Source organism: Erithacus rubecula, assembly GCF_903797595.1.
Source record: "Erithacus rubecula genome assembly, chromosome: 13".
NCBI classification, from domain to species: domain Eukaryota; kingdom Metazoa; phylum Chordata; class Aves; order Passeriformes; family Muscicapidae; genus Erithacus; species Erithacus rubecula.
The window spans coordinates 14,947,306-14,973,333 of NC_136665.1; the positions used below are offsets into that span (position 1 = coordinate 14,947,306).

Genomic DNA, 26,028 nt, shown 5'->3' on the forward strand with positions numbered 1-26,028 from the left:
TTCAATATAAACTAACATGTTTCTTCTTTTAAGTTTTACCACAAGGTCTTTTTGCTGGATTGCAGAGGTTTTTTGGAAGTGTAATTTCCATAAAAAGAAGTATTTTTCCTACAAACCAAGTGGCAAAAAATTAAACACTCAGGAATGCAGCTGAAGGGGCAGTCCAACCACCCTGAGCATGTCCTGGTTTGCTTGAAATATGGTTGCCCTTTCCAGGCACTCAATTCATCTTGAGGCCAATTTTAGCAGTGCTCAGTGCAGAAATGGCTGTTATGACATGCCCTGAACCAGCCCTGGTTCAGCTTGTGTAAATTCTACATGTGGGGTGCTTTTGGAGCTGACAGGTGGAATTTTATTGTGTTCTTATTTAACTATTCTACCACAGTAAAGGCTTTTGGAATTTATCTTACTGAGTTGATCTGTGCTGCAAAGCAAATGCAAGAGGTTTTTACATTTTTTGCTGTTTTTTTTAATCAGCACATCTTGTAAAGGCTCTTGTTCAGGGTAGGGTCTCCCCAAATGGGCACTATTCAGCTGGTCTGTGAGCACAAACCATCATGTCAGGCTCTTTTCTGTCTACAGGAGATTTCCAGCATAACAGGCTGTTTTCACCATGCCCATCAGCATTTCAGAATGGATTTGGGAACCTCTTTTCCACCCCAGATTAGGCCTGGGCCTGTGACAATGATAATGGAAATTCCATGCCCATGGCAGGGGCATTGGAATGAGATGATCTGTAAGATCACTGCCAGCCCAAACTGTTCTGTGAGTCTGTGACTTCCAGACAAACTCAGATCATTCACTGGCATCAGGTCAGCTGAGTTTTTAGAATTGCATGAGAGAACACAGAATCTGCACAGTTCTGCAAGTTCTTTAATTCTCCCAGTGATCCCAAAGCCCACTACCAGCACATGCTGATACTATTTAAAGAAAGGTGTTAATGGAATTATATCCTTTGATTGAAAGCCACAGTTGATTTTTGCTCTTGTATGAGTTCTGCAGATTTTGGTTGTTTTGTCTGAAGTGGTCTATTAGCACTTGCCCTGAGATAAAAATTGCTTTTTAAGTGAAGAAAGGATTCTGGCATGAGTCAGAAAATCCCAGGGAAGATAAATGAAAAATGTAATTAAAATGCCTTAAGGTTGAAACATTATGGGAATTGTAATGTATAACTTGCTAATCTCATTAGAAAAAATCCTGGTTTAAGTCACCTGGTTATATTATATGCTGCTAACACCAGCCTGCTCCTTTTCAGCCCAAAAAGTTACAACATTATACTGTAAAAGGCACTTGCTTGGACATCAGCAAAGCAAGTGTATTAGGCAGCAGCATTGTTTCCTCCTTTTCTCTTTGGTTCTTAATTTCCTTGGTAATTTTTCTTTACTTCACTGCCTGGTGCCCAGTTCCCTGAGCAAGTTGCAGTGCAACCTGTGGGACACCATGTATTTGATCAGGATCAGTGTTCTTATTTCAGATGCTACTTTATGGTTTTGTAGAATTAATTTAGGCTGATACATCCCAGCCAGGCTCAGGGTGAAAGGAGCATTTTCATTGCCCTATGGGGACTGTGAGTAGTACCCAGAATAAGGCATCCAGTCCATTCCTGAGGCTGCAGGAATAATTCTAGAGACTAGGTGAGTTTTCCAAGTAATTTCTGCCCTACTATCCAGTGAAAAGGTAAAATTTCAGGAGATTTCTCATGGCCAGGGAATGCCTGACTATTTCTCCAAGCAACATTTTTGTGTTCAGTTTTCTTTCCTCTCAAGTAATGCCTGTTAGCATGAAAATAATTTCATTGCTGACTGCTTCCCAGTTGGAAAAGACTTAGGAAGACTGTGGTTCAAATCATATATATGTAAATCCCAGTCATTTTGTCTGTGTGCTGCAGTCAAAATCCTGTACCTACCCCCAAGTTGAGCCATTGCAATGTGAGTTTTGTGCCTGTGACAGCAGGGAGCTGGCAAATCTGCTGTGGTGGGCATCTGACATGGCTGCAAAACCAGTGAGGAAAAGAAATCATCTCATCAAACATTTTGGGTGCAGAGTGGCCTTGAAATGAGTCTAAGCTGTGGGAGCAGCATTTCCCAGCCCGTCCCTCTGGAGGCTGTGCTGCAGTGGGTGTGCAGCTCAGCTTTCTCCTCTGCTGTCAGTGCTTTCCACAGGAGGAGGGTCCTTAAAGGGGCATCAGATGCTGTGCTCAGCAGGTCTGATCTGTGTGAGAGGAGCTGGCAGTGCTGGGCTCTGATCCCATGGTGGGGCCCTGCTGGCTGTGATGCTGGAGCTCCTTGGTGGAGCTTCAGTGCTGTTGTTCCCTTGGCTTGTCCTCTCTTGGGTGTTTGAGATCACTTTGAGCTCCTCACTAATCACTGAAAAGATTTAGACTGTGTTTGCTGGCTTTTCTCATCAGTCACCATGTTGGTTGCAGCCCCAAATTAGCAGAACATTTTGTTCAGGCATCAGTTCTACAAAATACTTTGGCCCAGCTCCAGCTCTGGAAGAGAGAACTTTCAGATTATTGGGAAGTTGGGAGTGTGAAAGGAAAGGAGCATGGAGTTTTGAGAAGCTGTATTTGGTCTTTAACATCTTTAAAGCTTAATCTTGTTCCCATTCAGCAGTAGTGAAAGCTGTTGTCATGGTTTAACCCCAGCTGCAGCTCATCCCCACATGGCCATCAGTGGGATGAGGGAAAGGTTGGAAGAGAGAAATTGAGAAAACTTGTGAGTTGAGATACAGACAGTTGAACAGTAAAGCAAAAGCCAAGCAAAGCAACACAAGGGATTCCTGCACTGCAAGGACAGGCAGGTGATCAGCTCTCCCCAGGACAGCAGGACTCCATCACACCTGATGGGCTTGGAAGACAAAAGCCATCCCTTCCTCTTTCCCCAGCATGACACACATGGTCTGGGATGTCCCTTGGCTTGGCTGGGGTCAGCTGTCCCTGCTGTGTGTCCCCTAACTCCCTGTGCACCCCCAGCCCTCTCTCTAGGAGCAGGAAAGGCTTTGTCCCTGTGTGAGCCCTGCCCAGCAATAACTAAAACACCCCTGAGTTATCAACTGTTTCCAGCACAAACCCAAAACACAGCCCCATCCTGGCTGCTGTGAAGAAAATCAGCTCTAGCACAGCTAAGCATGTGCTTAACTGCTTTGCCAAATGTGGAGGGGATGATTTATGCTGGTGAAGTGGAAACTTGGTAGTGTCTACTTTGGTGATCACACTCTAAGCAGAAGAGAAGAAGCATGAGCTGCTGTTGTGTTCTGCAGTTCAGTTCCCTCAGGCCCTGCTGATAGCCCAGAGCTGCTCCTGGGCTGTGTGAACACGACTGCAGAATGAGCAAATAAAGAAAATAAGGGTTTGTGTGTGTTGGGATGTTCCAGTTGTTCAGTTATCATGCCCACCAAAGCACCCTTGTTCCCCTTGATCTTATTCCCAGGCTTTTGTAGCCTGCCACACTTTCCTCCTGTCCTGGGTAACCAAGTGTGAGAAATCATTCTGGTTTAGCTTTATGGTTAAACATTGTGGTTGTGAGAGATTCTCCAGGCAGACAGAAATGAGGTGCCTGTACAGAGTCATGCAAAGCAGCTCAAAGGTTTATGATGAAAGCATCTCCTCCATAACTGGATTAAAACAAATCACTGAGAGGGGTGGCTTTTCTTTCCAGTTCTTACACTGGTGGTGCCACTGTACAAGGAGGGTTTAGGCTCCTTTGAGGCAGCCTGCAAGAGGTTCTTGAGAGCAAACCCTCCCTGCTCTGTGCACACTGGATTTGTGTGTTTTTCCCAGCTTGCTGACAGGCAGGAAGTTGGGGGATGCAGAAGTGAGCAGCTTTCCCAGGGGCTGCACTGCCATGGATGAGGCTGCACGTCCACACCTGGGAGGGCAGAGAGTCCCAGGTGGCCCAGCAGTGTCCAGCCCAACATCCTGCAGCTGCTACCTTGGGCTGGGGGGGAGAAATGCTCCATTAGGAGCAGAGTAACTCTCCAGCTGCATCAGCAGGGAGGTCTGCTGGGTCCAGGGGGCTTCCTGTTTAAATAGCTACAGAGTCTGCAGAATTGGTTAAACTGTCAGAAAAGAAAAATAGAGGGTAAAAAAATAAAAATAATCAAGGAACCATCCTTCCTGTGTCTGTACGTGCATTGTCTAACTGCTCCTTGGGGATCAAGCAAATGCTTGCTGGGATTTTTCAGTTCACTGTAATGAGTTTTAGATTAGGTCTCTTGTAATGTAGAATCAGATTAAAGTTTGTGGAATTGTAGCTCCAGTTCAGCAAAGTTTTAGTACATGAAAGCTAAGGGAAATCGTTGTCATAGCATAGTAGGTAATTTTTCTTCTGCAAGATCATGTCCTGTGGTTGGGCAAAAACAATGCAGCTGTTTATTAAAACAGCTGAGAATGGCAGCCACAGAAAGAAACTTAGCAAAGCCCATTTTGTGAGATACAAAATTCTGAATCTGCAGTAAAATACCTTTACATGAGCAGTTCCTAAATATGATGTTAGTCTGCATTCTTCCTCTCTGCCACATGATGGAGATAATGATGTAAGATCCATGAACAGCACTGCACTGGCCTTCCCCTGCAGGGAAAGAAGTTTCAGCTTGCTTTACAGTAGTTATTCCATTAATGTTGGTTCTGCTCTAGCATTGATGGAGTAGTTTTCTGTATAGTATCCATGAAGTGTTTTGTTTAAAACAATGTTTGCTTACTTGTTCATTTTGGTACAGCTTGGGGTTTTTACCTCCACAAAGGCAAAGAGGCAAGAATAGCCTTACCAAATAACCAGGGGCAGCAATGCAGCAAAATACCAGTAAAATTTGGTAAAACATTCAAAAGAACTTGGTTAGCTTACATTAACTGTATTGGGACTTAATATTGTGCTTAAAAGTTAATGGTTTGGGCTCAGATGTGAGGCTGTTGTGTATGTTTTGTAAAAGCAGGGAATTTGCTGTAGTTCCTGTTAAACAAGTTTTAAAAAAGGACATCCTAGAGCCTGCTCTGGCTGTGAGTGGGGTCTGTGTATCCTGGGAAGGACACAGTAGAATCCAGATTAGCTGATCTTTGTGTTGTACTGTAGAACATTTGCATCCACCTTCTCATCTTTTCTCCACCTTTAGCTTCAGTTCTGATCCAGAAGCTGTCAAAGCCACATGTGCAAAATTCCCATCAATTTCAATGGCCTTTGGATCAGGCCAATATGCAAAGGTAGAGATGGATTTCCTCTTGGAAAATTTTTAGTGATACTCAGAAAACTCCTGGCAAGAGATGTGTTTAATTTTTATGGTGATAGCTGCTGTGTTATATTTGTAATCATAATGTAGTTACAAGACATTTGTAACAAAACCAGTATAGGCTGAGATATATCCAGGATGGGAGAAACACATGTTTCTTCCCAGTCTGGCTTTTTTTTGGTTTTTTTTTCTTGTGGCTGTTACTCTGAGGACAAGAGTTCTTTTGCTGATGTCAGTGCAATTACAGCTGCACTGTTTTCCAGTTTTTAGGCTGAATATTTGCTGGATGAAGCAATACTGTCACTCCTCTCCACAGATCCACCTGCCTTGTGAATCAAATATGCTGTCTCTGATTTGAATCTTGAGCTCAGTTTTGGGCTCCCCACTACAAAAAAATTATATTGAGGAGCTGGAGTGTGTCCAGAGAAAGGAATGGAGCTGGGGGAGCTCAGCCTGGAGAAAAGGAGGCTCAGGTGGGACCTTCTCACCCTCTACACCTCCCTGACAGGAGCAGCCAGGTTGGGATCAGTCTCTTCTCCCAGGTAACAAGTGCCAGGATGAGGGTAAAAGGCCTCAAGCTGCACCAGGGGAGGTTCAGATTGGACAGTAGGAAAAATTTCTTCACTAAAAGACTTGTCAAGCATTGGAAGAGGCTGCCCAGGGAAGTGGCTGAGTTGCCATCCCTGGGGGAATTTAAAAGCCATGTAGATGTGGCACTTGGGGATGTGGTTAGTGCTTGGCAGTGCTGGGTTAACAGTTAAACTCAATGATCATAGAGGTATTTTCCAACCTAAATGATTCCATGGTTTTGTAAATGTATGTTGCTTGTTTAATTCCTTATGCTTAGGCCCTTATATAACCTGCAAAATTCTCACTTGAGGAATAGTTCAACTCTGATACTGCAAATCTTTCAGTTGGGTATCCACTAGTGTATGTTTTTTTCTTTGATTAGAGTTTCCAAGTTTGTATTTAGAGGCTATTCCTTGAAAGGTACCTTTCATAAGGCATTTAAAAAAATCATATTTACATTTTAAATGCCCCATGTATGTAAAATGCCCATTAAAATGCTCTCAGAGCCAGGGAGCTGACGTGCTGCCCAGACTGTGTGTGTATCTAATAGCTCCAAATGCTGGGAGCTTTTCCTCAAAAGACTTCTTCCAGAAATGCTGCCCTCCATGCTCTTGGGTTCTGCTCCTGTTTCTTTCATGAGAACAAAGATTAGTCCTTCATGGTCCTAAACTCAGTGCATGTGCATGACTTAAAGGCATTACCTACCAATAAATGGGAGATTAGCTGCGCCTTGTGCATTTCCTGATCACTTCAGGTTTTTTCAGATGGCTCGTTGTTATCCCGTTTCCTTTAACGATGGGACACTTTAATGAGTTTGCCATCTGACATACATCTGCTTCCTGTTAAACAATACCTTCATTCTTCTGGAGCTGCTAAACTCATCTTTTATCCTACAAGATTTTTATCTGTGCCCTGAAAACAGCGTGTGCGAGTCGGTGTCAGCATATTCATTTACTTGCTGAGAGGTTTTTATTAATATGTTGTTGAAAATGAATAGCAAATGGGCATCTCCTTTAATGCTTGTTTGTTGGAAAATGGGAGAACTTTGGTTATTATTTGTGTAATTAGGGGCTGGTCAGTCCAGCTCATATTTGAAATCCAATAAAATCGACTTTTCTGGTTGACATTATACAATCTCTAATAGTTATCCTGTTCTCCCAGCAGAATAAGAAGGGGCTGGTTCAGGAAGGGGTTGGGGGTGAAATTTGAGGCTGTTCATGTTGTTTCTTTGAGGAAGGAGCCCTCAGTAGCTCAGTGATGGTCTGTGCAAAGTTAGGGCTCTGTGATCATCAGGATCTCTTAAATCAATCCAGCCCACATTGAGTTTGTGCATCTGCCTCAGTGCCTCTCTTCTTCCCATGTTTTGGAAACATGCAGTCGTGCTGGATCTCTGACTGTGCCTTTCCCCTCCACTGCTCAGTATTGCCCCCACAGAAAAACATTTTTTCCTTCATTTTTCTTTGCTTTTTTAATCACAGAACCTTTTTCTCACAGAGACAAAACTGAATTTTCCTTTTACTTACCTTTACTACATAAAATGCCATCTAAGTTCCCTTTAGGATGAGTGTGTGAGCTATTTAAAGGGAGATGTGGATGTCAAGTTCTGCCACACAGGTCCAAAGGACATCTGTGAGAATGGCTTGTAACCAAATTAAGCAACCCTGTGGGGCACATAGTGTTTTGCCTTGGAAAGGAATTAAGTTCCAGCCATTCACATATGGCAGGTGGCAAATGGAAATACTTTGGGGTTAGAGCTGGGGAAACAGAGGAAGCAAGGTGCAAATATTTATTTGAGAGTTAGCAGATGCCTGAACCAGAAAAATTACTATAATTCAGGAATTTTGTATTTCTTGCCATTTATAGTTTGCAGTTTTCTCCCAGCTCACACAGGGTTAATGCTATTTGCTTGAAAATGAGGGAATTGCTGATTACTTGAGGTGGCTGCTGGTGCATGAGCTGAAACCTTTGTTTTAATTATACTCTTGGCATTGTTGAGATTGATGTTTCTACCACCCTAAATGCCATTCCTTTGCCTCTGGCAGTGCTGCAGAGCCTCCTGTTCAACACTGAAGGGCTGTGAAAAGTTGTTTGTTGCAAATGCAACTTGATAGTTTTCCCTGGGATGGCTGAGCTCCCCGTGGGGCTGCAGCTCTCTGGCTTGGTGCAGTTTTAGGAAGGTGCTGTGGTGAACATGGTCCTTCCCTGTTTTCCTTAAGGAGTGAAGCCAAGAGCTCTTCCCTGGTCATTGCTGTGCCAGTGTTGTTAAACTTGCCTAAGAAGCTTTGTTTGTTTTTGAATCAGTGTTTATTAACAAAGCCCTCCATCATTTGTTTAACATATAAACTTGCTCTCTCAACCTTCCATCTCACAGAGCTGCTGGAACATGGCTGATGGCTTTGACAGACTTCCATTCATGTTAAAATTACAAATTACCTTTTTATGCTTCAGCTCCCTGTGGAGTCTGCAGTTTTTCAAGGAGGGAGACAATATGAACCGAACCTTTGCAAGAAAATAAGTCTACTTTGTCAGCTTGAGGTGTCCCATCCATGATGGGTCTTAAACACATTCACCTTCAGTCAGTAGAAAAGCTGTGAAACCTCCAAATTTTCTTGATGGTGGCTATTGCTATGACCTCTGACGTGACCAGGAGCCAGGCTTGCCTCATTTCATGCTGTCTTCTCAAAGCCCATCCTGGGAAAAGTATATTTATAACTGGAACATCAGTTTATCATAATCCAGATGTGTTGGGCAAGTGTGTGAAGAATTTCAGAAGGGAAAGACACCAAACCAAATTTGCTGGGATTATTAACAGAGATGTTTAACTCCAGTGGGCTGACAGGGTTGCTTTATTCTGCTTTAACATGAAGCTATTAAAAACCCCTTCTTCTCTTTCATAAAGAGGCTAGAAAAAAAGGGATTGTAAAAGGGACTTAGGTTAAGGGAAGATTGTTCTCCTGTGTATGTATCCTTAAAAACCAGTATATTTTTGCTATTCAGAAGTGGGTGATCAGACTTTTTTTTGCAATTCCAATGGAAAAAGCAGAGTTTGGCACAGCAGCTCAGTACTCCTCATGAATACAGACTTGGACAGTGCTTGTCTGTCCTTGTCACAGTGCAGGTGACAGGCTGGTGCAGGTTTGAGGATGAACTAGGTTCTCCCTGAAGTGAGCAGCTGTTCTTGCTGCTGGCCTTTGTGACATTCATACTCTCAAAATCCTCTTCAGAAGTGTTTGCTTTCCTCCCATTGCTGTTAATGTAGGGAATAGTGGGCGTGTGGGTGACAGCAGTTTCTGGGTTGGAGGTGCATTTTTGGGACACTGAGAAAGTTCTTACAAGGTGAGCCTGTTCCTCCTCTGGCTGTTTATGCCAGTCTCTCCTCCAGTATTTATTCTAACATTTATAAAAACAGATAAGTCTTCTGGAGAGCAAAGCCTGCTGAACTGGGGACAGGCAAAACCTGAATAAACAAACATGTGCCACAGATTAGTAAGAACATCTGTAGGTTTTATATTGTTTTGAGAGCACATACCACAGTTTTTCATTTCTTTTGCTTTTTTAGTTTCTCCCTTTCTTTCTGTCTCTCTCTTTTCTTCTTCTTTTTAAATATATTGGTAATAAAGGTTGGAGGTAGAAAGCACAGCTGGACTCTGCATGACATGCCACTGTTTAATTTCTAGCTCGGAGGATGAGAAGAAGAGTAGTTTTATTGTATCCTAGAAGAGAATAAAGCCACATGCAAATTCCAGCCATGGACATCTGTTTCCTCTTTGTGTGAAAGAATTCTCATATTTGGAAGGGAATCCCAGTTCTGAAGGGGCTGATGAGGTTTTGGCTTTTTTTTCTTTTGGTTCTTTCCCCCATTCTTTGCCACTTCAGCTTGCTGCCCTAGCTCTGGCTGCTGTTTTCCTCAGCACAATGTCAGTTTGCAATTTACCATCAGATATTTTGAGATACTTTAAAGTGTTGTGTTGTAGTTACAAAAAGCATTATTAAGTTCCTCCTTAAATTTCTTTTATTTAATTAAACAGTATTTGGTGGGAGGACTTTTGCTCAGTCATCAATCTTCAGTACTTACAGGTCGGTATTTTTCCTTAGAAGCAAGATGTGTGTATCTGCTGCTCTGGTGGGGAAGGGCAGCTATTTCTAAAAGTAACTTGTTAAACATAATAATTTAAAATACTTTGTATCAGGGGAATTAAGTAGATGTGTAGAAATATGCATCTGCAAAGTTCATTACCTTAAGTTAGGCATCAGGTGCTAAGGACTACAGGGACCAGAGTAAATGATAATTTCACTAACCTATAAAACATTTTAGAATAATTATTTGCAGCTGTCTGGGGGCTTTAAATTTGCCTTTTGTGTGTGTTTAAGGGTTGACTCTGATGAACAAACAGCATAGTTATATAACATTAGGCCAGACATGAGAACTGGTACTCTCTGTCTATTTTATATTGATGTCGAATCAGAGGTTGGTGGAGCTTGCCAGGGTTTCATATTTGCTGGCAGCAAGTTACCCACATGTGTGGACCACATTTTTATTGTTGCCTTAGCCTATTTCAGGCAGAAATATCTCTGTCTAACAGGGTGTGATTCTGTTCATTGCTGAAGAGCTTTTCTTTCAAGAGGCAAAATGTGAAAAGGAATGAAATGCTCTAAGTGTTCAAATTAAGAAGTGTCCCCGCACTGCAGGATTTTGTCACGTCTGCCATGGTGGAAGAATAAAGGGCAATAAGCGATCTAAAGGCTTTTTCATGGTCAGATGAGCTACCCTCACAGAGCTATTTCTTTTTTGCATATATTAATGGTACTTTTGGGTGTGGGCTGTTTAGTCTGGTCTCTTAGGGAGACAGGGCTTATGCAAGCAGGGACTCAGAGCAGCCTGTGCAGCCCTTCCACATCTTGACCACAGAAATGTGCAAAGATTAACAGGAGCTCTGATAACTTTCTTAGAAATATGTCTGTGAGGGGAGAATAAAGGTGATTATGGGGTTTGAGGGAAGGTTTTCAATAGGAGCTGAACTTTGAACAAGGGCTGTGGAATAGATCTCCAGAAGAAATGGGATGGAGGTCCCTGTCATGGGAAGATTGCTGAAAGCAGCTTGGAAATGATTTGGCTTCAGGGAATCTGATGACAAAACCCAAACCTGCAGGAAGACAGACTCCCTTTCATTCCAATACCCATGAAATTGCTTGTGTGGGTTTATTTTTGAGTCAGGATATCAGACAGGATCCAATGGGTGACTGCAATAAATGTATGGCATCTCCTTAGGATCTTCTCAGTGCAGCAAAGATGCTGCTGCTCTGCTTGGAGGTGATGGTGCTTCCCATTTTGTTGGGGTTTTGCAAGTTTTTAAACTAGTAAAGCATGACTTGTGAATGTTTAGACATTACCCTGCAGCCCTCCTGAGAGGAGGGAGCCCAGTGGCTGTGCAGGTCCCCCTGACACACATCCAAAATCTTTCTGGGCTACATCACATGGGGAAAAGGGAAACCCATAATCCCCAACCTTCCCCTGAGCAGGACCCAGAAAACAAACACCACTAACAGTGAAAATCAGGCAGCACTTGTGAACAAGTTCCCCCTTTGACTGAAATGCTTCTAGCTAGGCGATATAAAGGGGATTATGTCACAAGCTTCCCTTGTTGTCTTATTAACAGCTGCTTAATTTTACCACTCATTCATGAGCATAAAAAAGCAAAACTTGGAGGCTGTATTTGAAAGCTTGTTTTGTTTGGTGTACAGCTGGCTACAGAGCGTTTCCTTTTCTCTTTTTTAATAAATTTGAAGCAAATGTATTGGTTGTTGTTACTTATTCTTCCCTGGTTTTTTGGCCTAGATGATAGAAGATTATGTTGCTTTTCATTTTACATTGCAAAGAAATCATTCCATGTTATTTCAGTTCAACAATGCTGCAGTAGCATGTGGCTGTGTATATATATTCTCATAAATATATTACCACACATTACTATCAAAGAGCTGGACTTTTTCACCTAGTATTTAAAATGAAATTTAATTACTACACCAGAGTTTCAAGACCCTGATAAAGAAGAGCCATGTCTGACCTTTATTGTGGAGCTTTGAGATGCCACCAGGGATACTGCTCGTTGTCCAAGATGACAAACTTCCTCTGAGATTTCAGTTTGTCAGCTCAATGTACAGCAGTGACATTGATTTCTTCTCACTGCCATTTCCTGCCTGAATAGATAACAAATTTTCTGTGGCAGGTGTCTGTCAAGTTTAGTTTTGCCTGGCAGATTAACTTAATAGACTCATTTATTAATCATTACTTGCAGCACAGGGAAGCAGACAATACTCTTTGACTCCTGTGATGTTGAATGGATGTTCTAGTTGAGATTCCTTTGTGTAGCTTGAATTTGGATTAAATAAGTCATTCATTTCTCTAGTAGACATTTAGTAAATGTTTTTTAGTCACTCAGAGCAAAGATATCTGCATTAAATGGGCACGATCCATTTTGAGTATTTACTCCTTTTCATGGTAAAAGATGTATTAGTGCCTTCTGAGACTAAATAATTTGATATATTAACTGCCAAATCAGCCCAAACAAGGTGGGAAATTAAGACAGATAAAAGTGGAAAAGAAATGGGTAATAGGAGGAAGATTTGAGGCTGGGATTGACTGGCTTACAAAGTGGAGGAGATAATGCAGCTTTAGGAAGGGGCAAGGCAGACCTGCAGATAGAGCTGTAGGGTGATCTAGGACAGGCCAGTGCTTTCCTGCAGACCCTGTTCCGTGAGGATCTGGAGACAGATACTGATAGCACAGGCAGAGTTGGTACCAGGGGTAGGTGTTAGGGCTTCTGTGAGTGGTGAAGGACGAGGAGGAATTCAGTGCAGGGCTTTGAGGAGGAAGAAATACAATAGAAGGCATAACCTTGGCAAGTGATGTGTCCTGTTGCAAAGTGTTTCAGTGTGCTGACAATGAAAACTGACGAGCTGAGGTGTTTATCAGGGCAGGGTCAGTGGAGGGCAGGGCAGTGCACAGGCAGTGCTGGGACAGGTGGCAGCAGGAATGAGCCCAGGCAGGGGTGCAGGTCACAAGAACCCCGTGTTCCAGGCAGCAAGGAGAGCCCACCAAGCTTCTCCCCTTCAGCTGGCTTGTTTAGGTATGTCCTCACAACCTGCTTTTCATTCTCAGGGAAGCTGGCTCATTCCCATGAGACATGGGACATTTGTTCAGCTGATGCCCAACTGCAGAGCACAGAGCTCAGCATTTGTGAGTCTGAAGATGTTTTTTTGCCAAGCTGTGTTCCTGGGCTTGGGAACGTGTTTCTTGAACCATCCTTTTGGCTTTCTTGGCTGACTGTCAAACCAGGAATGTCCCTGCACTAGATCACACTGCTTATTGCTCTTCTAGGCCACCCTGGTAACAATACATTAACCTCTCAGCAGGGAATGTGATAAACAAAGTAAAACTGCTTTAGTGAAACCAGTCATTTAATGGCAGCATACATAAAGTGTCCGTAAAGATTTGTAAGTGTAATAAGCTGCAGTTCACTGAGAGAACAATAACTGTTCCTAATTTAGCCAGTTGAGGAACATGCTAACCCAATTTACTTTTGTAACATTATGTTGTTTTTCTTTTTTTTTTTTTTCTTTTCCCACCTCTCCAGATTCCTTTCTCTCTGGTACAGTTTCCCCTCTGGGAGTCCTTAAAGGTAAGTTCTCTTCAGTGATGGAAATAAAAGTTATACATTTTGCAAAGGCTTTCCATGGTAACTTATCTAACTCATTTATTGCAATTATGGGTATGTTCAAGAATCAGTAATTATGTGCCAACCTACCTGTGCATGTGAAGATTCATACCTGAATATCTGAAAAATAACAGGGAATATCTAACCACTGATCTGTGGCACGCAGGCTAGATTTTACTCCCAGCATGCCAGAAATTTTATCTTTCTCTCTAACTTTTTTTTACTGCTTAAAAAGAGTGGGAACCAGCTTGTGTTGTATGATTTCTTTTTCTTTTTTAAATTTCATTTTAATTTTTTAGTGTTTTGCTCTTCATGGTAAAAGGAAATTGCAAATGAAAAAACTGTTTCAGCCTGGGTTTTATAAACATCACTGAAAAGATATTTTCATTGGCTACATGTACTTTATTTTTAGGTCATTTAGTGAAGGTGTCAATGGAAGCTGTTTTAACAGTGCAGTTGTTTGGAATGATGTGCTGTTCTTGCCCCAGCAGTTGGTTACTCTGTTTACCATGGTCAAAGTCAGAATCTAGATTTTTGAGTGGAGGGTTGGATTTGAAAGTGTAATTTCTCCATCCCTCTGCAGAAGATGAAAGGAAGAGTTTTTCAAGTACTTGGAGGTCATGGGGTAGAAGCACAGAGAATTATTGCAGCTCATTAAAAGCATTGTAGCAAAACATATTTATAAAAGAGGAGCTGGAGAGAGAAACTTTCCTCCTGGTAGGAGTGCTGGACTTCTGAGCAAGCTCAGCACAGAGACCCAAAGCGGGTCCTTGTTGGGCTGGGACAAGTTTGTCCTCTTGCTGTGGGGCTGTCTGGGGGGGACACCCACATCCACACTGGGAATATTTGCTTGCAGAGGCTTCAGGGAGTTTGATTTAAAGGTGAATCCACAGGCAGGAGGAGACTGAAAATCATCAAGAGCTCTTGCAGAGCTGGGCTGTGTTTGTGGAGGATTGTGCAGGTGCTTCATGAGCTCAGCCTGCTCTGGGGTCTGGGTATCATCCCACTGCACAGGGAGCTTGGGCTGCCTTATTAGGAATCTGTTTCCCTGCCAGTGTCCAGGAATGGCTTTCTGTAAACTCCTAGCAGTGGTACTGGCCCAACCTGCTCATGGTTACTGCAGCAGCAGTGTTGGGAGCCAGAGGTGGCAGTGCTTGAAGGGAAATGGTGCTGTGCCAAAACCACATCAACCAGCAACATTGTCTAGCTGCTTGCAGAATGTAAAGTTGTTTTAACTAATGTCCACGTAGCTGTGACAGTAAAATGCATTGTTTACATTACAGGCTTTAAAGAAGACAGTTTGAATTTAGCTAACTGCAGGAGTGAGTCACTCAGAATGAGGCTTCATGTTTAATCTAAAGAGGTCAGTGCAGATCTGAAGAGAAACAAAACTTGTGTCAGTTTGTTCCACAAACCTGTTGCATTATATTCTCCTGATGTGGAGTCAGGAGTAGAAAACTGCAAAATCAGTCTGGCATACTCAGTCCCTTTGGCTCAGCACAGGGACAGAGCTCAGGGCTTGTCAGATCAAAGCCAGGCACTGAAAGCAGAATACATTTTGTTTATCTAAGGGAAGCTCTTAAAAAATTGTTCTGACAGTATAACAAAGGACAAAAATCATTATGGTCCCATCAAGAGGATGGATGTGGCCAGTAGCATCACTGGGAGTATGGCTGAGGGTGTAGGGCTCCTCATGGGTGCAGGAAGGGAGCATGAACAGGCAGTAATTACAAAGAAATAGAAATGCAAAGGACAAGAGAAAAATGGCACAAAGCCTGAACAGAAAAGAGTTATTGAGATGAAGCCTGAGGGACTATTCTGCACTGTATTAATGGGATTTCTTGAGCAAGTAACTGTGGGAGCAGTTGTGTATGATGTGTGTGGGCCATGTCACTGAGGAGAACAGAACAAGTGCTGTGGCTGTGTCATTTTTAAAACCATTAGTATGAACTTACATAAGCTGATGGAAGAGAGACTCAGTCTTATGATTCCCTGAACAAGCTAATCACCATAAAAATGAGGAAAGCCATTCCACTGTGAAAGGACAGTTAGAGAAGCACATGGAAGAAGATTCTTTTTCCTTCAGATATGTGCTGACTGCAGCCAGCAGCAGGGTGTTAAGCTTAAAGAAGCCTATTAAAGGCTTGTCATAGGTGGCAAATGGTGTGTTTCTGTATCCCATTTTCTCTATCTGCTTTACTCCAAGCTGCTCTGGTTATTTCTTAGTCACAGAGTTTACATGCACAGTTTTCTCCTGCCTGTGAATGCACCAGCTGTCTCCTGTGAGAGCAAACTTGCATGCCATGCACTGAACTATGTTAAAGGAAGAGAGAACATTCTGTAGATTACTGAACTATAAAGTTTCATTGGCTGTGGGTGCTGGCAAAGGGAGGATTGCAGTGATTAGCAAGAAACAAAGACTGCTTCAAATACAGGTCTTACTGGCAGTGACTCAGGTGAATACACAATTTAGGAATAGGTTATAGACTCCTTTCTTTGTTCACAATGACTCAAAAACAACAGTAAAGAAATTATGGTGCTTTTAATAAAAAGAAAAATCTTTTTTAAAATTTAGGTAGCATCCACTGCTATGAGGTGTGCTTAATGTCCTTTCTCTTCCCAGTTCTCAATTTTTTCAGATTTTGTTTGAGGCACAGATTATTGCTGTAAACCAAAAGAGAGAAGGAAACTGCTGTGGTGTATCAGATTTCAGGACCTTTTAATTCCCAACTAGGGTGAGTTAGTGTAGCTCTTTCCTGTCTCTTTAGTCCAAACCTTACAGGTAAAACAGTTTTGAAGGTGTGCTTCCCAAACACCAGCCAAGCACAGAGCCTTCCATATTAGTTCAGGTTTTGGGATTAATGTTGGAAGATACAGTCCCCTTGTATGCTGCCCTGGAATTTCCAGGGTGCCTCAGTAAGTTGCTTTGGAAACTCTATATGTGTGTTCCTGACTGTAGGAATTTCACATTGTGGGCTGTGTCTTTGGCATGAAATTGTTGTGGGTTGCACAGAGCCTGGTGCTCACCCTGCTGCCAGGGCTCTGCAGTCTCTGCTCAGATGGCTGTGGCCCTGTGGAGCCCATCCCTTCTGTCTTGTCTTTTATTATCTTCTGTTCAGATATTTTATTCAGTGCTTATAATCATATCCAACTTCCTGTAATCAGCACATAAGTGATTTATCTTTTACTTTTTGTTTCAATCCTATTTTAGAACTAACTAAGAAAAAAGACAACTTTCATTTCTGCTGGGGGGCTGAAAATTGCAGATATACATTGCATCAGGTGTTTGGTTTTTTCAGTAAAATAGCATTTTTAAAACCCTACAGAAAATCAAGAGCCTCTGGTTAGGTTTGAGTCCAGAAATCTTGTCAAAAATGTCTGTTTCTTAAAGCTCAGTGGCAATGGTCAGATCCCTCAGAGAACAGTACTGTGTGTAAGATAAACCCTTCTCAGGTGAAACAAGACTCAGTCCTCTTGGGTTTTATATTTCTGCATGTTGGCTGTGCTTCAGAGCCTCTGAGAGTTCCTGAAATGCAGCTGTACAAGGAGAATGGTCTCTTTATAGACCAAATGTATTGTATGTCTGGAGAAAAGGCTTTGGTAGCCAGTGGGGAGGGAAGGAGCAGCCAGGACAGGAGGACACAGGTCTCAAATGAGTTGCCTTGAAAAACAAGGGGGTTTTTGTTTATATAGTTGGTGGATTTTTTTAAGAAAAACAAGCTTACTATCCTGGGAACCTTTTGTCTTTTTCATTAGACAGGTCAGACTCTTAAGGTGAGATATTGGACATTGCTGAGACTGTGGGACATCAGGGCCAGCCAGTGCTGCCCCTACAAACCCAACCTCTCTGGGAGGGCTGGCACACTCTGTGCTGCTCTGCTGGCCCAGGAGCTTCAGAGAAAGATAAAAATCCTCAAGTGGCCATGCTCAAGGTGATGTCTGACTCTCCTGGCACTCTGTAGGGCTAGGATTTCCCTCTTTGTCTCAGTACTGAGCAAAATTTAGAGTTATTAGGCTTTCTGCAGATCTAGTGAGCCCACAAGTTTTTTTGTTACTGGTTTTAGCAATAAAATAATTTTCTCAAATCTGCAGGTCCCACAAATTAGCAGGTATTGTACAAAAAGAGAATGGGGAGAGTCCAGGCATTCCCCTGTGAGGCTGAGAGAGCTCAGGGGGCTGGGATAGGCAGTGTGGGATATGAGCTGATTTTGGGGTCAGCTCAGCCTTGCTCTTGGTCATCAGAGCAGATAGATTTTGAGATACATCTTGAAGCTTGCTTTGCAAAGACTGCTTGATGGCTTTCTGTGGAGAGTGAAGATTCCAACTTTGGTTGAAGGTCACTGCACCTGATTTTTTAAGTTAATAAGAATCAAAAGCTTGCAGAATACTTCTGCCCAGGCAGCTGGGGTTCTCAGCAGTAATATGTGTTTATAACTCCACCATTGAATCAATAAACCATATGCTATTTCCCTCCTAAAATTTACAGTCAGTTCTGTTGCTGCTTAACAGGGCAAGTAGAAAATAGAGGCATGTAGCCAAACTGGGCCTTAAATGGCTCTTTCCCTGCTCTCCAGGTAGGTGACCATTTTCCTTTTTTCCTGGAGAAGCAATCTAGTATTTCTTTCCTCTCTGCTCAGCTGCATGTAAGTCAGGAGTAAATGAAACCCAGGCCCAGCTTTAAAGCCATTTCCTCACAGGCTAAGTGTTCTACCATGTTCCCTCTGGGAGTAAGACTGGGCTGATTTTGGGATTAAGTCCTAATGGTTAAATAACAGTGTCTGCCATTTGCTGAGGTGCTGAATCAGGAGAAGAGCTTTGCACAGGGTATTGGGGGTGGGTTTGCCACGAGCAGAGAGCTGCATTTTTCTCACAAAGGAACAATGCACCCAACAGCTGTTGAGCAAACAGCCCTGGCTTTATTGCTGCCACAATAAGTGTCATTCACAGCCCAAGGAATGCTGCACACCATCTGCACCAAAGGGAGAGAAACAAATGCAACCCTTGCTCACAGCACTGCAGGCACGTTTGGGAAAAGTCAGATGGCCTTGGGTCATCAATGCAGCATTTGAACAGACCAGGGGAAAACAAGCTCACACAGTCTGCAGATACAGAGCCAGATTGTGATGCTCTTGGTCATGGCCAGGCCACAGGAGGTTCTCTAGAAGTTGCTAAGCTTGCCAGTGACATCTGGGGATGTTTGAATGTCGAAGATTTGATTTGGACACTGGTTATTTGCTGAAGAATCTTAGCAGATTTATGTAATTCTTCCATGTAATTTATTCACACACACACCTACAAAGGTCTATTAGGTAAGAGCAGTGCAGGTGCTCAAGAAAAACCCTGCTGGCTTTAAAGTGATTTTTCAGAAGTGCATTTTCCCTCCCCATATGTCCCTTTGTGCCATGGAAACTGAGTGTAGCTGTTCTGCCTTGCCATGGGAACACTGTTTTGAAGAACATTTCCTTTAACCAGGCTTTTAGCACATCCATTTTGATTTACATCCAAATGGGTCACAGACATCAATGCAGTATTATATGGGCAGAAAAAGGGAATGAAATGCTTTTAACATGAAAAATATGCTCTTGCATATAGGCCAACTTTTGTTCTCTTTCAATTTATCTAGGATTTGGGTGGGTTTAATTCTAGGGCTGAATTCAGTACTGGCATAAGTGAGCACAACTCCATTAGTGCAAATGGAGTCTCAGCATTTGTGTCAACAGTGAACTTAGATCATTGAATTTTTCCCATGTTTGGGCTTGCATGTTTCCTGCAAGATAATATACACATGTACTTGCCCATATGCTGCACATATGCACATAAAAATCCACTGAGGAGGACGTTTGGCTCCTTGCTCCATGTTGATTTTATGTATAGAAACTGCAATCAACTTGTGAATTTTTTTGCTTCTCCTGTAGCTAATGTGCCATGCATCTGTAAGGGTCAGCCATGCAGAATGCCACGTTGTGAGTTCAATCCCTGGCAGGAAAGGCAAACATGAGAACTGCTTTTCTTTCCTCAGCCTGCAGGACCTCACATGCACACAGATCCATGGGTTCATTTGGAAGGATTTTTTTTCTCCCCCGTTGTCATGAAGTTGAACACTGTTGTGAACAGAGGGATACACAGAGATACTACAGATGCTTATCATTGGAGTGAATTGGAGTATTTATTCAGCTGCAGGCCTCAAGTGTAGTGCATGCCATGAGTTCTGCTGGCTTGAAGAATAGCAAGGGCAAGGCAGGGATGTCATTCTCTGCAGGGCTTCCTGCAGCATTGCTGGTGTTGGGCTGGTCATCAGGCTTGAGAGGTGTGTGACTTGCATTTTGCAAAGCTTAGATGTCCTGAACGTAGACACCATGACCTGACTGCATTGAGAATATAAAGCTGACAGCTGATTTTTGCTGTGAGCTTTTACTATAAATGCATGGCAAAGGTGACAGGCATGCACAGGTAAGAGTTGTGTGCACTGGTCAAAGGTTATTGGCCATCTGGAGGCCAGGTGTCCTCAGCAATGAGCAGTCCATATTTGTGGGCACCAAATACTTTCCCCCAGTATTTAAAAGCAGAGGTAATATTTTCCATTTTTGTTTGTTTTTAGATTGAGGGGCCTTTGGTATATCTCAAGACTGACTTTCCAGTGCTCCCTCTGCCCAATAAAATGGAATGTCCTTGTTTTCTCAGTGCCAAAAGAGCTAAATAACATTTATGGTGAGAATTAGGGGACACTGGCCTGTGGAGCAGGATGAAATGAAGAAAAGTTTCTATGAAGAAAAGTAGGGCTCTGCCCACATATAAAACTTGACCCTTCTCTGTGAACATTATCCCTGAGAATAATTGGAAATATGCAGCCAGGCTTCCTGCTGTGTCCCATCCCCTGAGGCCACACCCGCTGTATTGCTTTACATGGTGCAGCAATGCACAGTGAGATTTACATACATATCACAGAAAAGTGTTTACAAAAAAAAAAATTACCATGTGATTGAGCTGGGAAGCTGCAGAGGGCCCCAACTGTATGAGTTTCCATGCACTTCAGCCAGAAGATTTATTTCCAATTTGTTATTCATAAGGGAAGAGAGAGAGAGAGATTGGGATGGGGTCCTTTGAAGTGGAAAACAAAGTCTTCTATTCAGCCTTCAGCTTAATAGAATACACATGACACAGGCTTGGCATGGCGGCTGCTTTCATGTAATGTGCTCCTTGTCATTTTGCTTTCCTAGGCTGGGAGTGCTAGTGGGAATGGGTATTGCCCTGGAAAAGTCAGGTTATCCCCTGCAGCCTGCTGCTGCAGCAGCACAGTGTGAGCAGGTAGAAGCCTTTTTGGAGATGGGGTGGGGGAGCCAGGCTGAGCCAGCTGCTGGTCATGCTGCTGGGAACTGCCAGGTGGTTTCACATTGCAGGAGCATGTGAGAGAGAGCAGTGTCACTGGGGCTCTGCAGCATTGCATGGGCACTCCTGCCCTTCTCTGGAGCCTCTGAGCTGTGCCCCTTGGGCTCTGAGCTCTGCCTGACCTGAGCTCTCACCATTATCCTCCCAAGGGTGGAAGGATCTTCTGCTTCCAAGCAGCATCTAGGATGACAGAGCATTCTCTAAGCACTCTATCACTGCAATAACCAGCAGTTTTGTTCAAAGTCAGTGTTTTGGGGAGAGATGTATATGGATCTTATGTTTCTTTCCAGGAGCAAGGCCCTGGTTTTATAGTAATCTACAAACCCCTAACAGCTTCTGTGCTTTGCCCTGTCTTAGTGGTGTTAAAACCTGCTGAAAGGGTGAGTGTTTTTGAAGAACTTACAGGCCTGACATACCACAAAGCCCTGTCAATTATTTGGCCCATGGTCTATGAGAGGAAACATGTGTGACCTCCAGCACGTCATCCTGGCCCACAAGATTGTGTGGTTAGAAGGAATTTGGACCAGAGTCCTGCTGGTCCTCTTGGCCCTGTGACACTTGTTCCTCTTGGCTTCCTCCAGGATCATGTTCTCGTGCCCTGCTTCCCTCTTGCTCTTCTGCATGTTCAGGTTTGGAGCTCTGGGTGAATCACCGAAATTGGAGATGGAAAGAAACACATGAAGTCATCTCATGCTGCCCTTGCCAGCACAGGATTATTCCCCACAGTGCAGTCTTGAGTGCCTTCTCCAATCTATTTTTAAATGGCTCAAAGGAGAGGGCTTTCCTCTCCTCCCTGGGGAGGCTGGCTCTGCAGTTCAGTAGACCTCACTGTTGGGGAATTTGCTTCCTGTTCTCCAGCCTCAATTCTCCTTTTCCCTAATTTAATTGAACTGTTCCTGGCTCCACCCTTTTAAACCATTTTCCGTATTGCATGACTGTTGCAAATACCTGTTGTCAATTTGCAGTAATGGATGGGAATTCATCACTGCTTGCCTTGCTTGGCAGAGGCTCTTTGTGCAGAGCTGCACTGGGCAGCCAGGCTTTATTAGAAACTAGATTTTAGAGCTACATGCCAAGAGATCAGAACGGCCTTTTCCTTCTTCTTTGGACAATGACATTAACATAAAACTCCATCATGACTGAGAATAGGCTGGGTTCTGGCAAAACCATGAACATCTGTATTAATGGGCTGGTTTTCCTCTTAGTCTTCCAGCAGCTCTTCCACAGTGCATTTTTACATGGCAGTAGTAACTGTTCTGAGTTCTCTGGTTTAGCTGTAGATGTACAGATGTTTGGAGAATGTTTAATTAAAAAAAAATACAATAATTCTGTTTTGATCAAAAGAAAGCTGTGACTCCAGCAGCTGAGTTTTTAAACCCTGGCTTTCAATTCAAGGCTTTTTAAGCACCTGAAGTGTTTTGCAGATGGGTGCTGAAGGTGGGATTTATGCTTTGACAGCACCCAGATACTCTGGAAGGTAATTTGTCTAAGGGAGTGTGTCCTTCTTCCATCAGGACTAAGTTGCAAGAGAACTGTGTGTCCAAAGACTGTAAGTTATTCCAGAAAAGCACATTATGGTTTTGAAGAATTATGAATCTCTATTTATTTATTTATGAGATGAAAATCAGTTTCTGCTGTGGGTGACGGCAGAATAGCAGCCCATACCAAAAACACCAGGAAAAGAATGGCTAGCATTAGAGAGGCTGGAACCCCTCTAGTGCTTTGGTACAGCAGAGCTGCAGCTATTTAGCTGTGGCAGGGTACCAAACAACATTGTGGCTGGCCATTGTTGCTTGAACAGTTTGATTTTTAAAACATTCAACTGAAATAGAAGCGCCAGCCAAGTTGGAAGAAGCCAGTCACGAGGACAGCATGTTAAATAAAGAGTCAGCAAAGGAGAGCAGAGTTCTCCTGCTCCAGTGGAAAGTGGCTGTACTGCAGACCAGGAGCAGTAATCTCAGCCTAGCACTGCTATCCAGTTGCTTCTAAGAAAATTTTATAGTTCAGAACTAATGTGACTTTAACAAGAAGGAGAATGCCACAGCTATAAAATGAAATTGCAGTGGGTCTCAGAAGGGCTGTGGATCCCATCCCTTTTTGCTCAGTACTGATCCTTTCTGGTTACTGATAAACCAGAAACTGTCCTCCAGAGAGCTTTCCATGTGAGGTGTTTCAGGAGATGAGAAAGGGGAGCTGGAGCAGGGTGAAGGAGGGGAGAGCACGTGGCTGTAGCTGCCATGGCAAACCCCTCCCAGCACACACTGGCCTTTGCTGCTGGTACTGACCAGGCTCATCAAATTGTGTGATGGGACTTGAGAGGTGGTTTTGGAAGGCATTGTTATTTTGGGGGCTTTAAATGTGTTTAAAAGCTGCTGTGAGCAAATGGATGGGAGCAGGGTGTGTGGGAGCCATGGAGAGGAGGGTGTGTGGTCCCTAATGATGCCAAGTGAAAAACAGAGACACACCTGCTTTGGGATGTAATGGGAGTGATAAGAGTAATTTCTAAATGATGGGGTTTTTTGGGGAAGGGTTGATTTAAGAAATGTGGGGGAACAAACAGGACTTGTATCTCATGGAAGTGGGAGCCTCATTTGAAATGGGAGCCTTTTGTAAATCTGGGCTGAGCTGATATTGGTTCTTGCATGCCGCCCTCTCGCTCAGTGTTTTGCTTTGTGCTGTTTTATCTGCCAAAAAGAAAATAAATTCACAAAATATTTGCAAAGTTGCATGGCCACAGGCTTAAATACATACATATGAATTCCCTGAAAGCAATTTGCTTCAAGCCCTCCTCAGTTCCAGACGTCTTTCTCACTCCATCTGCTTGTTCAAGTACACAAGTTCCTTGGGAAAAATCACTTATTACATCACTCAAAAATGCCACAAAAATAGCTTTTCACTTAAGTTCCCATCCTCAGAGTTAACTCGCATGGGGATCAGATAGATTCAAGCATTTAATAACTTTTTATTTTCCTTTCTCTTTAAACACAGGATCTCTGGTCATGGAAGCAGGGTCACGTGGTGGATTCTTGGCAGTCAGCAGTCTGTGGAGCTTTTGCAGGTGCAAAGGATTATATGTTATACTGGGAAAGACTAAAGAAGAAAGGGAAAAATGTGCAAATCTATTAAGTATAGCAGAACAACATTCCTTTGTAATTCAAGTTTGTTTAGAAGAAAACGGATCCAGTTGTTTGGAAATAGGAAAGTCAGCAAAGGAAAGAGAAGAAAAAAAAAAAAGAGACTCAACCAGGGTGTCTGTTTGAAAGACAACCAATTTGTTTTTGACAAATTTCTGTTATTTAAAAACTGTGGGCCTGTCAGTCAGGCTTTGTGATTATTTCAAAGTTGATTTGTCAAATCCTCATGCAGGAGAAGCTTGGTTTGGGTGGGGGTTTGTGCAGCTGTTTGCTCCCAGCACTTCCCCAGGGGCTGAAGGGGTTGCAGAGCTGTGATTCACCATTCCTGTGACAGCTCTGACAGCCACCTAGATTAACTGGAGGCAGGAGAGCAGAGGGCCAGCACTGCTCAGCCTGCAGGCAAAAGCCTTCCACAGCAAAAAAAAACCCAGAGGATGAAACATCTGGGCAATCTCCAGACACTACAGCAAGAATAAAGAGTGGCAGAATACAATACTGCACTATTTATTACCAAACAAGCCAGAAGTTAATTGAATTCTTCAGCAGGCTTCTTGCTTGATTTTAGCCTACTGTATTTGTTTCCAAAAAAAACAAAATTAAGGGAAAAAAATCAATTAATGACTCATCAGTGTAGCTGTCAAGTTGGAAGGAGGAGAGATTTAACTGTCTTAATAGAAAAAACAGATTAATAGTAAAGGGATGGACAGCCAGAGCTTTTCCCCCAAGGAGTTAAAATACACTTTGAGATTCCAAACCAGTAACAGAATATGTGGAAAAAATAAATCCTGTTTAAAGAGAAATGATAGCATTTCTTGAAATAGAGATTATCAAAAGCAAAGCTTGTTCTTTGATAACTTATAAAATCAGAGCCATTACATTGTATGTAATTTTTAAAAAATAAATTCTGTTGGGGGCAATGAAGTATTAATAGCAGCAGAATTCCAGCAGAGACTGAGGCTTGGTTTTGAAGGGCACTGAAACTGCACAGCTGAGGGGAGGCAGCCTGGCTGTAGCTGCACAGAGTTAAGTAGATGGGGTGTGTGAGCAATGAGGGAATGGTTTAGGTAGAACTGATTCCATTCTGGGACTGAGGGAATATTTTAGGTGACCTCTTGTAGTCTTGTCCAGCTGTCTTTTTTCTGTTTATGTTGATGGGAAGGGAGTTTTCTGCTTCAAGGTCCTGCTGTTGGATTTTACTCTGACTTCATCAATCAGTGCAAACAAAACAAGAGGGAATGAAACAGATAGTTCATTTTTTATTTAAAACAAATCAAACTAACAGACTAATACTGCTTTAAAATGCAATCTGTATGTCTGCAGGTGTGATGGGAATCATTAATTTATCACTGTTGGTTGAGAGATTACAGTTAGATTGATACAACAACTGTGTTCAGGCATGTTCAGAGAGCTGGAAAGGTTATCTGATTTACCCAAAGCCTTGCAGAGTAATTTCCTGAGGTCAAATGTGGTGCCTCAGTTGGAAATTCAGCCCAGTGCCTCCAATTCTTTCTCTGTATGTCCTGATTCTGACCAGCTGTGCTTGGTTTTTCTGCTGTTTAATAGATGTTCAGCAGTGTCTGCTCCTTCTCTAGAGCTTCCAGAGGCACAGAAGGCATGGACAGGTGCTCACTGTCCTGGCACACTCTGGGGACACCAACTCTGTGCTGGAGGATCCACCAGCTCCTGGAGCAGCACAGAGGCTGCCAAATCCAGCTGGGGGTAGATGAGACACTTCAGCCTGCTTGCCTTCCTAGGCTCTATTCCCCAGGCACAAATCTTTGCAGAGCTGGAGTCTTATTTTGTAGATCATGTTGTAATTGATGAGGATAAATATTCTCTGGGTTATCCTTCCTCCAGCCTGGTTTTCCTTCTCTGTGCTGTCTCCTGATTCTTTGCTTTTCACCAGCAGTATTGTAATCTTCCTTTCTCCTGTGTCCTTTGAGGGCCTGTTTCAAAGCTCAGGAGGTTGAGCTCTTTTTGGATCAGAACCTTCCCCTCTGTCT

General features: G+C 43.0%; 1 protein-coding gene across 1 annotated transcript in view; it reads left to right on the top strand.

Moving 5' to 3' along the window:
* The window catches only part of SLC25A26 (solute carrier family 25 member 26), an 80,973-nt gene that overhangs the window by 42,020 nt on the left and 12,925 nt on the right, over positions 1 to 26,028 (top strand). Inside the window, 2 exon segments of the mRNA XM_079317457.1 lie at positions 13,425 to 13,469; positions 23,880 to 23,949. Coding sequence (XP_079173583.1) covers positions 13,425 to 13,469; positions 23,880 to 23,949 — 115 coding nt within the window.